The sequence below is a fragment of the Sorex araneus genome, chromosome 5 (genome assembly GCF_027595985.1).
Source record: "Sorex araneus isolate mSorAra2 chromosome 5, mSorAra2.pri, whole genome shotgun sequence".
NCBI classification, from domain to species: Eukaryota; Metazoa; Chordata; class Mammalia; order Eulipotyphla; family Soricidae; genus Sorex; species Sorex araneus.
The window spans coordinates 22,726,357-22,739,663 of record NC_073306.1 but is presented as its reverse complement, the minus strand read 5'-3'; the positions used below and the strand labels follow the sequence as shown (position 1 = coordinate 22,739,663).

Here is a 13,307-nt window from a genome sequence, read left to right as displayed (position 1 = left end):
CACTGGGCAAAAGTTCACTTTACATTAGAAATTAACCAGAGACATCTTTGGAACACTCACAGATCACCATGAAACAGTAAGGATTCTACACTTGTGTACAAAGTTCTCTGAGGATCAGGATTAAGTTGATACTGTAAATTTCAGACTAAGTCCTCAGGCCAGTTCAGCCTGTGCTTCCCCATGCAGGTTCTGTGTTGCTAACTCTTCTTCAGATTTTCTTGTGACTTCCAGCTGAGATCTGCTCTGGGCTGAAGTTTGGAGGGCTGTGGAGTCTCAGGTGGTCTGAAGACTGAGTCAGGAGGATGAATTTTACTCCAGATGAGGCCATAGCAGGGCCCGGAGTGTATTAGTAGGTCTGTCATCTGTTAAAATATAAGCATAGCCTTTTCCTCCTACAAGGAGGTTTCCCACTTTCTCTTTTTTGTGTGTTTATCGGATTATAATGTAAATATAAGAATCAGGGGCCGGAGTGATAGCACAGCGGGTAGGGCGTTTGCCTTGCACGCGGCCGACCTGGGTTCGATCCCCGGCATCCCATATGGTCCCCCAAGCACTGCCAGGAGTAATTCCTGAGTGCAAAGCCAGGAGTAACCCCTGAGCATCGCTGGGTGTGACCCAAAAAGAAAAAAAAAAAAGAATCAATTGTTTCCCAAGCCCTTCTCATTTACAAAATTGCAAGAACCAGATACCTGGAACAGTTAAGAAACTAAATTAGCAAGTTTTATCTGCTGGGCAAGAGTGTGATTAGAATTCACTGTTGAGGTTAGGGAGGGTCTGCATATCCAGTCTGACTGAGGCAGAGCTTGCTGAGCTGGGAATGCAGGTGGATGGGTAGATCCAGGGAAAATCTTTAAAAACTCTCAAGCTGACATCTGAGATTAACCCCTTATAACCCTGAGCTAACCCTTATAACCCTGAGCTAAGTAGCTTAAAAATTTTTAGTTATCAAAAAATCTCAGATCAAATAAAACACTGGTAGGATAAGTTTTGCAACCAATTTTATAACTAAAAAACTCATGTTTTAACTAAACCCTTACTTTTCGAACCTGTTTTTACTACAATTATTTCAGCTCACATTCTAATAATCCAATGCAGATGTATATGTGTGTAAAAACACCAAAAAGAAGAGGGCCCAGCGGGGCTCTATCTCTCCCGCTGCCGGCGTTCAGTAGTCTCCAGCCGCTTCCCCCACCACGGGGAGATTGATGGCGATGATGAGGCAGGCGAAGGAAGGAACGGAGCCAAGCTGGTTGGTCCAATCGCAGTTTATTCCAATCTCCTCTCTATACACTCCCGTCTCTCTCGTTGCTTCCTCCCCGTTCTCGATCTCTCTCTGGATCTTCTAATATTCCTCTTTCTGTTCGGCTCGCTCTCACTTCTTTCACTTTGTGCTCTGCTTATGTGTGTGCCACTGTGCTCTCTTCGGTCTGTCTCTCTGCGCCTGTCTCTCTGCATCTATCTCTCTCTTCCGCCTCCTTCTTCTGTCTCTTCTAGCTCTGTCCCCCTTGTCTTCTTTCTCTCTCCCCCGTCTCTTCTATCTCTCCTCAGTGCCCCACAGTCTTAGTTTATATAGCAAATTACATAGGGTGGTAACACAAAGGTGGGTTGAACATTAACAAATAAACGAAGAAGAGTAAAACCATTTCTCGAGGAGATTAACAAAATCTCATCTAAGGAAATCTCATCTAAGGAGATCCACTCAAGGGTGTGATTCCAAACAAGGGTGTGTCAGGGTGTGAGCTAGTAATCTACTTAAATAGTTATAGTAAATCTACTTCTAATATTTCTAACACTGTTATTCTGTATGAGCACAGTAAGAGATATAAAGTTTGGTTTTTCTTGAGGACATCTCCAGACCACAGGCCTCAGGCCAGGTTAATCTTCCTAACCCCAGCAGGGTCCAAATCTCATCGTTACTTTTGGATCATGACAGCATTGTCCATGATCATACCCTCAACTTATAGTTGAGTATTGTGGCGCTTTGACCTGGCCCATTTCGATGCCAGGGTAGCACATAACTCACCGCTTGCCCTGGATCCGTCCTGTCCCTCGTCGGGATCCTGCTTTTGTGGTGCTAGGAACTGAGGGCAACTTGAGTTAAGAAAGCAGATGCCCAGGAGTAAACATTATTGGAGTCAATCAACTCCCAAGTTATAAGCACAATATTGTCTTCCTGTGTCCATACAGAAAGGACATGCCTTAAGGTAAACTATGTTCCCTAAGGCAAGGCTAAAAGGACAAACCCCATGTTATCCTACATATATGTACATTGACACAACAGCATAAGACCTTTAAACCATCAATTTTTATGAAATATGAGTAAACCTTCTTTGGATTAAGTTCAATAGTTCTTGTACCTTAGTTCAAATCACGAGCTTTCTAACTTTATCAATTCCACAATACAAACATGCTTTCAAACACAGAAAGAGCCCTTTGGGTATTTTTTTTTAACCAAACTTTGATAGCATAGAAAAAAACATTTGGACTGTCAATGTTTATGGAAACATAAGAAAACTTTGTTTATTATGAGGGTTTCTGTACCTCTGTTGCTTGAAAAACAGCTAAATTCCTCATTAAAATTGGCTGAGGCTTGTAAGATAAAGCCTTGCACTTTCTGAATTCTTATTTTACTTTTTAGTTTTCTGGCTCTAGTTCTGTAGTTTTTTCTAGATAGTACAGATACTGAAATTCAAAAGAATTTCAACTGTTAATAACTATTAATGTTCTTCCAATAAGAAATTTAGATTGAGAATTTCAGTTTCTTTGTAGGCACCATATTCTGATTAGAAATCTTTGTTTAAAACCTGATCTAACAAGTTCTAAAGATACCTAGATCTTTTAAATTGCTGGGTTTCATATCACTCTGACCTACCTTGTTTGCCCAGGTCTAAGAATTACTGACTTCAAACTAGCTCTAATACTCGAGTGTTCCACAGATAGATAGACAGACAGACAGACGGACAGACAGACAGACAGACAATAAGTTAACTAAAAACATCACACGTACATGTGCACACGTCTGCAGTTGATCTATCGATCTGACCCTTCAGAAATGGCAGGGAGAAAACTGATAGACTGAGAAAGGAAAGAGCAGTCCTCAGGGCAAAGTTAAGCCCTGTCGGCCAATTGGGAACATTGCTCTCCGTTTCTCAGCCTGTTCAGCCAGTTTCCTGCTTGTTAAGAGCGAGTCAAGAAGTGCTTTTGTTGATATAAGCCGGCAAAACCTTTTCAAAATTGTTGAAACCTAAGGTGGTCAGATGCTAGCATTTTTCTTTCTTGGTCAAGACTAGTTCTGAGGCAGGAAACTAGTATCGTCTTATCAGACATGGGAATAGGCTACCTTAGTGATATACTTTTTCATTCCTGATATTATTAAACACTTAACCACATGATCTTGCATTTTCCTGCCTTCTCTGCTCATAATAATAAGCAGAACTAAGAGAAAAATAATGAGACAAATACACACACTAAGGGCACACGCACAAAGCACACTCTTGCACTCGCTCGGACCGGTCCGTCTTCCACGCGGGTGCGCACCCCACTCACCACGTTCACACTGAGATTCCTGAACCTGCCCTACGGACGTCCATGTTATCTTTGGTCTTATCCCCCTGACAATGGGGTTGCTTCAATGTACATTGGGCTATTTCTAATTAGTAGCTGGCAAACTAAAGGCAAGGTGGGGGATGATCATCAGGATGCAAAGGAATTGAGAAATAGCAGTCTTTTAAATCGAGTACTGTCTTATACATTTCTGAAGGAATGGCTGCTGGGAATGGCAGTCCAGGTTGAAGTGCCCCAAAAATGACCATGGTTTTATTTACTGCTCGTAGATCCTGTAGCAGTCACCAGCTGCCGTTTTTCTTTTTTATATAAAAAAAAAAGGGTGTGTTCCAGGGGGAGGAGGTTGGTTCTATGGGGGTGGGGCGCCGGGCCCTGCTGGCCTTGACGGCTGCTGAGAGTTGTTCCTGCACTAACAACATGGTGGGCTGTAATTTTTCAATGGGTAGGGCCACTGGTCCACCCACACAGGTTCATTGAACTTCCACATGAACTTATCCGTGTGGGGTGCAGGAGGAGCAGTGGCAGTTACTGAAAATAAAAACTAAGCCTGTGTGGTCATTTTTCACTGGGGCGAGGGCTAGCGGCTCAGGCATGCCTTAGAGGTTTCTTCCTAGACCCTTTCCGGGAGAATAACCGTCTGCGAGGAGCATGTCTAGGCCCTTGGTGGGGTCATCGGGGGCCCGAGAATGGGACCTGGTAACTGGGAAGGCAGCCATGGGTTTTAAAGCTAGAGTGTGGCGGGGTGAAGGAGAGACCGAGCTTTTCCTGCTAGGTCCTTGAGAGACACTAGGTCCTCGGGACAGGGTAGAAGGCTGCAGGGCACTCACTAGTTCCTTATCCAGCTGCCTTATCTGAGTCAAAAGTTGGACATATTCCTGCTTCTGTTGGAGGACTGCGCGTAAGGCGGCAGTGTCCCGGGCGAGCTGGCGGACTGCCTCACTGGCGTCATATGGGGAATTAAAAAAGGCAGTGGCATGGGACAGATAAGGGGGTGGCTGTTTTCCTGACGGGGGCCAAGGGGCTGATGGCTGATACCTTGCCACCTCATCTTCCAGGATAGCCCCGTCCTCCAGGGGCAGGGGTTCAGGTTCCGGAGGAGAGGGATCAGAGATACCAGAAATCACAGGATAAAGCCTCGGATGCGCCTCTGCGCAGGAAGGCTCAGGTAGGGAAGCAGGATGGTCAGAGTCTATAGTAGTAGAATTTGAGGAGTCAGCCCCCTGCATGGGGGTGGCCTCATCCCCACAGACTGAGGGAGCCTTGGAAACAGAGGATAAGCAGGCCATAAAGCAAGAAGAGAAAAGAAAGGGTCACTGGTAGGCTGTTTCTGCCAATTCGACAGAAATGAAAATACAGAAAGAAAAGGGTCACTGGTAGGCTGTTTCTACCAATTCGACAGAAATGAAAGTACAGGAAGAACAAGACTTATGGTTTATCACAAGAAGGGGGGGACGGGGGCACTCATAATGGACCACTCAGATGCATGTCTGGCCGGTGAGGAACTTAGCCATAGTGGATCAGCCTGAGAGGGGACTTGCGGCTGGTGTCTAAACCAGCACCACCCTAGACCATATGTTCCTCGTGGAATCGCAGACAGCCCAATCGGACTCCGTAACCTTAAAGGGATCTTAAGGATGCCAAGTCGTGGAGCCACAGACTCAGTACAAGGACGAGGACATCCAAGACTGCACAATCACTCACACATACACACAAGACAAGGGAATTCAAGCCTTCCACCAGTGACCGTCTCGCCCTTAACACAAGACTGTATTCGAGCCCGGTCCCATACCAGGGTGTGCGCCAAGAGAGAGGCGACCCTCAGAGATACTCACTTTTCTGTGAATTTGTCGGCGGACATAAACTGGACCGGGCGTTCGGTGGTCCCTTATTGTCCCACGCTGGGCTCCAGGTGTGGGGGTCCCGTCCTGTCCAGCAGGGAGGACCCTTCATGGGGCTAAGGAGGGGACGCAGCTGAATGAACAGACGCAGAGCCAGAAGGAGGAGGAGGAGGAGGAGAGAGAGAGAGAGAGAGAGAGAGAGAGAGTTTTTTTTACTGCAGTTACAATACTTATACCTCTCTGCTGGGAGGAGGTGGTATAGTATGCATGCTTGGACCCCCATAGGAACAGTAGTAAAATGCAGATCAGGCATGGGCGTTGGCTAGTGAGAGACAAATGGTGAAATGATAAGATCAGCAGTGGCTGATTTGTTACAGGAATCCCAAGCAACCTCTTGACTAGAAGATAAGAGCCAGGCTTGTAAAATGGCTCCCTACATTCTGTAGTTGTTCTTTAGGAGGCTGGCACCAGGCTTCAGCCGGTTAAACCGTGGAATCTGAATTTTGGCAGAGACCATTCTTTGGTTGTTTTCTTAAAAACCAAACCAAAGACCCTGAAGTCAGATCTCCAGGCTTCTTTGCATGGTGGAAATAGGTTGAGGCCCAGAGCCACTTTCAGCTTAGCTGTCAGTTGTTTAGGGGAATGCTAAAAGTGTCATTTTACAGCTCCTTGCTCCCATGAAATTGCTAAGTGCCATTGTCCTCCTGGAAAATCTTGGCATGCCTGCTAGCTGGGGTGTAGGAACACTCAGATTTACTGCAGTTAATTGTAAGGCAGCCGTTGTTATCTCTGAGAGTATCAGGTATTTTGTTTTAAGTGGCTGCTATTCAAGCCAGCATTTAGATATTACTAAGCAGGGAGTTGGAGCATCTCATCTCCGGAAGACTGGTTTACGAGGCTCCATTCGCTGCAGTCAATTCCCTGGGTGGACTCCTTTTTAATTTCTTTTTTGGATGACACCAGGAGTGCTCAGAAGCAACTCCCAGGGATCCGTCAGACCCTGAAGCTGTTCAGTTACTGTTTGTATCTTTGGTGTTCTTAAACATTCTCCTCTGGACACTTGTCTCCAAGCAGCATCTGCCTTTTTCTGAAGTGGGAGATACTTGAACTAGTATCTGTTTGTTTGAACCAAACTCTGTTTGTTTGGGAGTCACACTGTGAGGTGCTCAGGTTTTACACCTGTCTCTGCGCAGGAATCGGTGTGTGTGGGGGGTTGGGGGTGGGGGGACCATCTGTGTTGCTGGGGGTGGAACCTGGGTTGGTCTTGTGCAAGTCAAGTGCCTTAACATGGTACTGTTTTCTTGTCCATTTTTGTTTGATATTTCTTCTTTTCTCTTAACATCTTTGCATGTTTAATTGCATGTTTAAGCCTTATTTGGTTAGACATTTAGGTTTGTGACTTTTGATATATTTGAATTCTAAGCAGAACATCCCTTTTGGGGGCAGGGGCACATTCAGTGATGCTGAGCATTGAACCCAGGCCTCCTGCATGCACGCCAGTCCTTGGAGCTATCTCCCCAGCACTGTAATAGACATTTTTTTTTTTGGCTTTTTGGGTCACACCCAGCATTGCACAGGGGTTACTCCTGGCTCATGCACTCAGGAATTACTCCTGGCAGTGCTCAGGGGACCATATGGGATGCTGGGAATCGAACCCGGGTCGGCCGCGTGCAAGGCAAACGCCCTACCCGCTGTGCTATCACTCCAGCCCCTGTAATAGACATTTTAATAAATATTTGTCCTCAGCTTTAGTTATTTTTGAGAACAGAGGCTAGAAGTAGGCTATTAAGCACAGTGAGAATAAATAATTTTGGGATATAATTTTTGTTTGCTTGTTTGTTTTTTTTTTAGGGGTCACACGGTCACACCCAGCATGTGTGGGCCTTTTCCTCTTTCTGTGCTCAGGAGCCACTCGCAGTGGTGCGTGGAGACCGTTTGGTGTGGGGGTCAAACCTGGGTCTCCTACATGCAAAGCATGTGTTTCAGCCCTTGGAGCTTTCTCAAAGTGTTCCCTGGTTCCTGAATCCTCATTCTTTTAAAAGACTCTTGCTAGATTATTTTTATACCTTTTGCATTAGTAGTATATGAGAATGCTCTTCTTAATATATCACCAACATTATAGTTTGAGTATTATTTTTTTATATATATGCAGGAAAGGATAACTGACCTGATTAAAAAAAAATCTCCTATGTATCAACTTAATTAAAAAATTTCAAAATAGGGACTGGTGATGGTGATGTGATTCATTAGGCAAGTACATACCTTGCATGTTTGAGACCCTGAGTTTGATGGTTGGTACTTCCTGGTCTCCCAAGCACTGCAAGGTATGGTCCAGAAACCTAAAGGAAAAATAAATTCAAAATATTATATATATTTAAAACGGTTAAAACAATTTTTTTTGAAAAGCACAAAGTGACATATAATCTCCAGGGTTCTGCTTCTCTGAACTCTTTTGGCTTTAGTTTTTGTGATGATTATTTCCATCTTTCTAAATGGGGTTTTATTTCTTTATTATTATTACTATTACTATTATTATTATTATTATTATTATTAATTATTATTATTTTGCTTTTTTTGGGTCACACCTGGCGATGCACAGGGCTTACTCCTGGCTCTGTACTCAGGAATTACTCCTGGCGGTGCTCGGAGGACCATATGGGATGCTGGGGATCGAACCCACCCAGGTCGACCGTGTGCAAGGCAAACACCCTACCAGCTGTGCTATTGCTCAAGCCCCTATTATTATTATTTTTAAAATTTTATTATTTAATTTTTAATTTTTTTTATTTTTTAATGAATCACCATGGGGTACAATTACAGACTTATAAACTTTCGTGCTTACATTTCAGTCGTACAATGATTGAGTACCCCTCCCTCCACCAGTGCCCATTCCTCACCACCAATGATCCCAGCATCCCTCCCACCACCCACCCCATCCCACCCCCACCCCACTCTGCCTCTGTGGCAGGGCATTCCCTTTTGCTCTCTCTCTTCTTTTGGGTGTTGTGGTTTGCAATAGAGGTGGCCATCATGTTTGGTCTATAGTCTACTTTTAGCTCGAGTCTCTCATCCCAAGCGGGCCCTCCAAGCGCCCTTCACTTGGTGGTCCCTTCTCTATCTGAGCTGCCTTTCCCCCAGCATGTGAGCAATCCTCTTGGTACACATCTCTTCTATTCTTGGGTGTAAGTCTCGCATTATGTTACTTTATATTCCACACGTGAGTGCAATCTTTCTATGTCTGTCCCTCTCTTTCTGACTCATTTCACTTAACACGATACTTTCCATGTTGACCCACTTATATGCAAATTTCTTTTTTTTTTTTTTGCTTTTTGGGTCACACCCAGCAATGCACAGGGGTCACTCCTGGCTCATGCACTCAGGAATCACCCCTGGCGGTGCTCAGGGGACCATATGGGATGCTGGGATTTGAACCCGGGTCGGCCGCGTGCAAGGCAAACGCCCTACCCGCTGTGCTATCACTCCAGCCCCAATGCAAATTTCTAAGTGGGGTTTTAGACATGTTTTTGCATCTCATTATGGTGGATGAGGATTGAGTTCACACTTTCTCTCCAGCTTCCACTTTCCCTTTCCCCAGTTTTATTAATTAACGAATCAATTTTTTTTTCTTCTTGGGTCACACCTGGCAATGTTCAGGTGTTACCCCTGGCTTAGCACTCAGGAATCACTCCTGGCAATGCTTGGGGGACCCTATGGGATGCTGGGAATTGAACCTGGGTCAGTCTCGTGCAAGGCAAATGTCCTATCTGCAGTGCTATCACTCCAGCCCCATCAACGAATCAATTAATTACACATGAAATCTGGACTGTAACTTGAGTCAGGTACATAAAAGGTTTGCTCCCTAACCACTGTACAATCTCCACGGGCATCCTGGTTTATTTTAACAATTTTACTCATTTACTCCTCTGCTCTTTTCTGTGCCTTGGCACAGCAGCCTTACAGCTCCATTTCTTTTTTCTTTTTTTTTTTTTTTTGCTTTTTGGGTCATACCCGGCGATGCACAGGGGTCACTCCTGGCTCATGCACTCAGGAATCACCCCTGGTGGTGCTCAGGGGACCATATGGGATGCTGGGATTCGAACCTGGGTCGGCCGCGTGCAAGGCAAACGCCCTATCCGCTGTGCTATCGCTCCAGCCCCACAGCTCCATTTCTTTAAAAAAAATTTTTTTTTTAATTAGTGAATCACCATGAAGTGCAATTACAGACTTACAACTTTTCGTGCTTGTGTTTCAGTCATACAGTGCTCGAGTACCCATCCCTTCACCAGTGCCCATTCTCCACCACTGATGATCCCAGTATCCCTCCCATCCCCCCATTCCATCCCCCCATCCCACTTCTGTGGTAGGGCATTCCCTTTTGTTCTCTCTCTCCTTTTGGGTGTTGTGGCTTGCAATAGAGGTATTGAGTGGCCATCGTGTTTGATCTATAGTCCACTTTTCAGCTCACATCTCCCATCCCCAGTGTGTCCTCGAACCACACTTTACCTGGTGTTTCTTTCTCTAGCTGAGGTGACTTTTCCCCCAGCATGTGAGGCCAGCTTCCAGGCCATGTACAGCTCCATTTCTTGATCCTGCCTTTGTAAGATGACCATATGAGTGGCCCTCCACCCCACTGGTGACTTACTATCCAGTGTTGCTCTGTGGAGGTGTGATGGGGCCACAGAGATGAAGACAATAAGGACCTGGCCATTATGGAGCTTGGAATTTAGAGCACTGTCGTCCCGTTGTTCATCGATTTGCTCGAGTGAGCACCAGTAATGTCTCCACTGTGAGACTTGTTACTGTTTTTGGCATATCGAATACATTTTGGGTAGCTTGCCAGGCTCTGGAATTTAGAAAAGATAATTTAAATAAGTCTAAGACTATAGACACTTAGAATTTAAGATATTTGTACTTAGATGTACATTTTCACCCCTCCTTAGGCGAGGAGGGGATGAAGTGATAATATAGTGGGTAGGGCATTTGCCTTGCATGGGGCCGACCTGGGTTTGATTCTTCTTTCCCTCTCGGAGAGCCCAGCAAGCTACCGAGAGTATCCCATCTGCATGGCAGAGCCTGGCAAGCTACTTGTGGCATATTTGATATGCCAAAAACAGTAACAACAAGTCTCACAATGGAGACGTTACTGGTGCCCACTCAAGCAAATCAGTGAGCAATGGGATGACAGTGGACAGTGCTACAGATGTACATATTGGTCACAAAAATATTAAGAATCAAGGAAGTACTCAAAAACGTACTTAGAGAGTTAGAGGAATGGCTCAGAGGAAGAAATACCATGTTTTGAAAGGAGTGTTCTGAGGTGATTAGAAAAAGGATTTGTCCAGGGGCTGTAGTGATAGTACAGTGGGGAGGGCACTTGCCTTGCAGTTTGATAACTGTCACCCTGTATGGTCCTCTGAGCATACCAGGAGTGATCCCTCTGCACAGAACCAGGAGTCAGCCCTGAGCACTGCCACATATGGCCCAAAAATCTAACCAAAAAAAAAAAAAAAAACAGATTTGTCCTTTGAACCAAACATAGGCTAACTACAGAGAGGCAGATTTGCTCTGGGAAGACCACAGTTATTTTTCCCTCTCCCAGACCAAACGTGTAAGGCACTATTTGATCACCTTGTCTCTTCTTCTAGGTCTGAAGGCTTTAGATGATGCAAAGATCCCTTACTCAGCAGTGGAACAGGCATGTGTTGGCTATGTTTATGGTAAGTGATTAATTATACGCTAAAACAACTGCTACTTCACTCTAATACCAGCTATATAAATAATGCCCAGGTATTTGTGAACTTCAATTCTCAAAACTAAAAACCCACTCCCATCATTTTTAGGTTTTCTGTATGTGTCCATTTATATGTGTCTGTATGTGTCCATATATAAATATGTGTGTCTATCTATATATATTTAAATGAAAAAATTGGGCTGGAGTGATAGTGCAGTGGGTAGAATGTTTGCCTTGCACACGGCTGATGACGGTTCAATCCCTAGCACCCCATATTGTCCTCTGAGCCCACCAAGAGTGATCTCTGAGTGCAGCCAAGAGTAACTCCTGAGCACTGCCAATGTGGACCCAAAACAAAAACCAAAACCAAATAAGAATAGAAAAAAATATGTGTAGTTATACCTTGAAATGGTAAATTCAGAAGATGAATTTTCAGATGAGGTTTTACTTTTTATATGCATTGACTTTGTACCTAATAATTTTTTTTTTCCTTTTGGTTCACACCCTGCGATGCACAGGGGTTAGTCCTGGCTCATGCACTCAGGAATTACTCCTGGTGGTGCTGGGGGACCATATGGGATGCTGGGAATCGAACCCAGGTTGGCTGCGTGCAAGACAAATGCCCTACCGTCTGTGCTATCGCTCCAGCCCCCCTCATAATTTTTAAATTTTGGTTTTGGGGCTATGCCTAGTGGTGCTCAGGGCTTACTCCTGGCTCTGTGCTCAAGGGACTATATGTGGTACTGGGGATCGAACCCAGGTCAGCTGTATTCAGAGCAACCACCGTACCTACTATCTCTCTAGCATCATCTAGTACATTTTTTCATTAAAATTTTGTTTAGGAAAGTAGTATTTACCAACTGTAAAATATTAAGAAACACAGAAAAGCATGAGGAGCAGTTTACCTGGAATCCCATTATCCAGAGATTTTAACTGTTATTTGGCCTGTGCCCTCAGTGACATGCATGTGGTTATTATCACACCTACTGTGTTCTCTTTCAGAAAACAAAGTCCTCATATACATGCTTCTTGGTAATCTGCTTCTGCCATTTTTCTACATTTGGTGTTTCCTAAGTTATCTTTATTTATTTATTTATTTATTTATTTATTTATTTATTTATTTGCTTTTTGGGTTACATAAGGGTGATGCATAAGGGTTACTACTGGCTCTGCACTCAGGAATCATGCCTGGTGGTGCTCAGGGGACCATATGGGATGGCTGGGAATTGAACCTGGGTCAGCCACGTGCAAGGCAAACGCCCTACCCACTGTGCTATCGCTCCAGCCCCCTTAGTTATCTTTAGAGCCATAATTAACATTTTTTCAATTCAGTTCAGTTTTGTGACCAGTTCAGTTCAGTTCAGTTTTCCTGGGAAGAAATTTACTTGGTCCAAAATATACAAAAGGCGAGGGGCTGAAGAGATAGTATAGCAAGCAGGTAAGGCGCTTGCCTTGCACGTGACTCACATGAGTTCCATCCCATAGAGTCCTCTGAACTCTGCCAGTTGTGATCCCTGAGTGCAGTGCCAGGAGTAACCTCTGAACACAGCAGGGTATGTCCCCCCCAAAAAAAATAAAACAAAGAAAAAAATCACAGAAGGTAGATAGTTCTATAGAGCCTCATTCTTTCTCTGTCCCTTTGGATCCTGGGGCCCAGTCCTTGGACATGGAGTGTATCTTGGCAGGCCATTATGTACATATAGACAAATGGACGTGAAGGTGCAAGTTCCCTTTCTCCTCCCTCATGGTTTTTATTTCTTTTTGGGTCACACGCAGCGATGCTCAGGGGTTACTCCTGGCTTTGCACTCAGGAATCACTCCTGGCAGTGTCGGGGGACCATATGGGATGCCAGGGATTGAACCCAGGTCTGCCGCGTGCAAGATAAACGCCCTACCCTCTGTGCTATTGCTCCAGCCCTCTCCTCTCTCTTGTTATACACAAGGTGGCATGATCTGCATTTCTGTTGTTTTTGTCTATTTGGGGGCCACATTGAGCAATTCTCAGGAATTACTCCTGGCTCTGCACTCAGAAATTATTCCTTGTGGTGCTCAGCAGACCATATGGGATGCCAGGGATTGAACCTGGGCCGGTTGGCATTCAAGGCAAATGATATACTGTACCATCCTGCTATACTCTCTCTCCATCCCCTAATGAACCATTTATTTATTTTTTA

General features: G+C 44.7%; 1 protein-coding gene across 1 annotated transcript in view; it reads left to right on the top strand.

The window, feature by feature from the left end:
• Positions 1 to 13,307, top strand: part of SCP2 (sterol carrier protein 2) — a 75,247-nt gene that overhangs the window by 7,431 nt on the left and 54,509 nt on the right. The window contains exon 3 of the mRNA XM_055140055.1: positions 11,048 to 11,119. Within this exon, the coding sequence (XP_054996030.1) occupies positions 11,048 to 11,119 (72 nt within the window). The remainder of the gene's footprint in view (positions 1 to 11,047; positions 11,120 to 13,307) is intronic.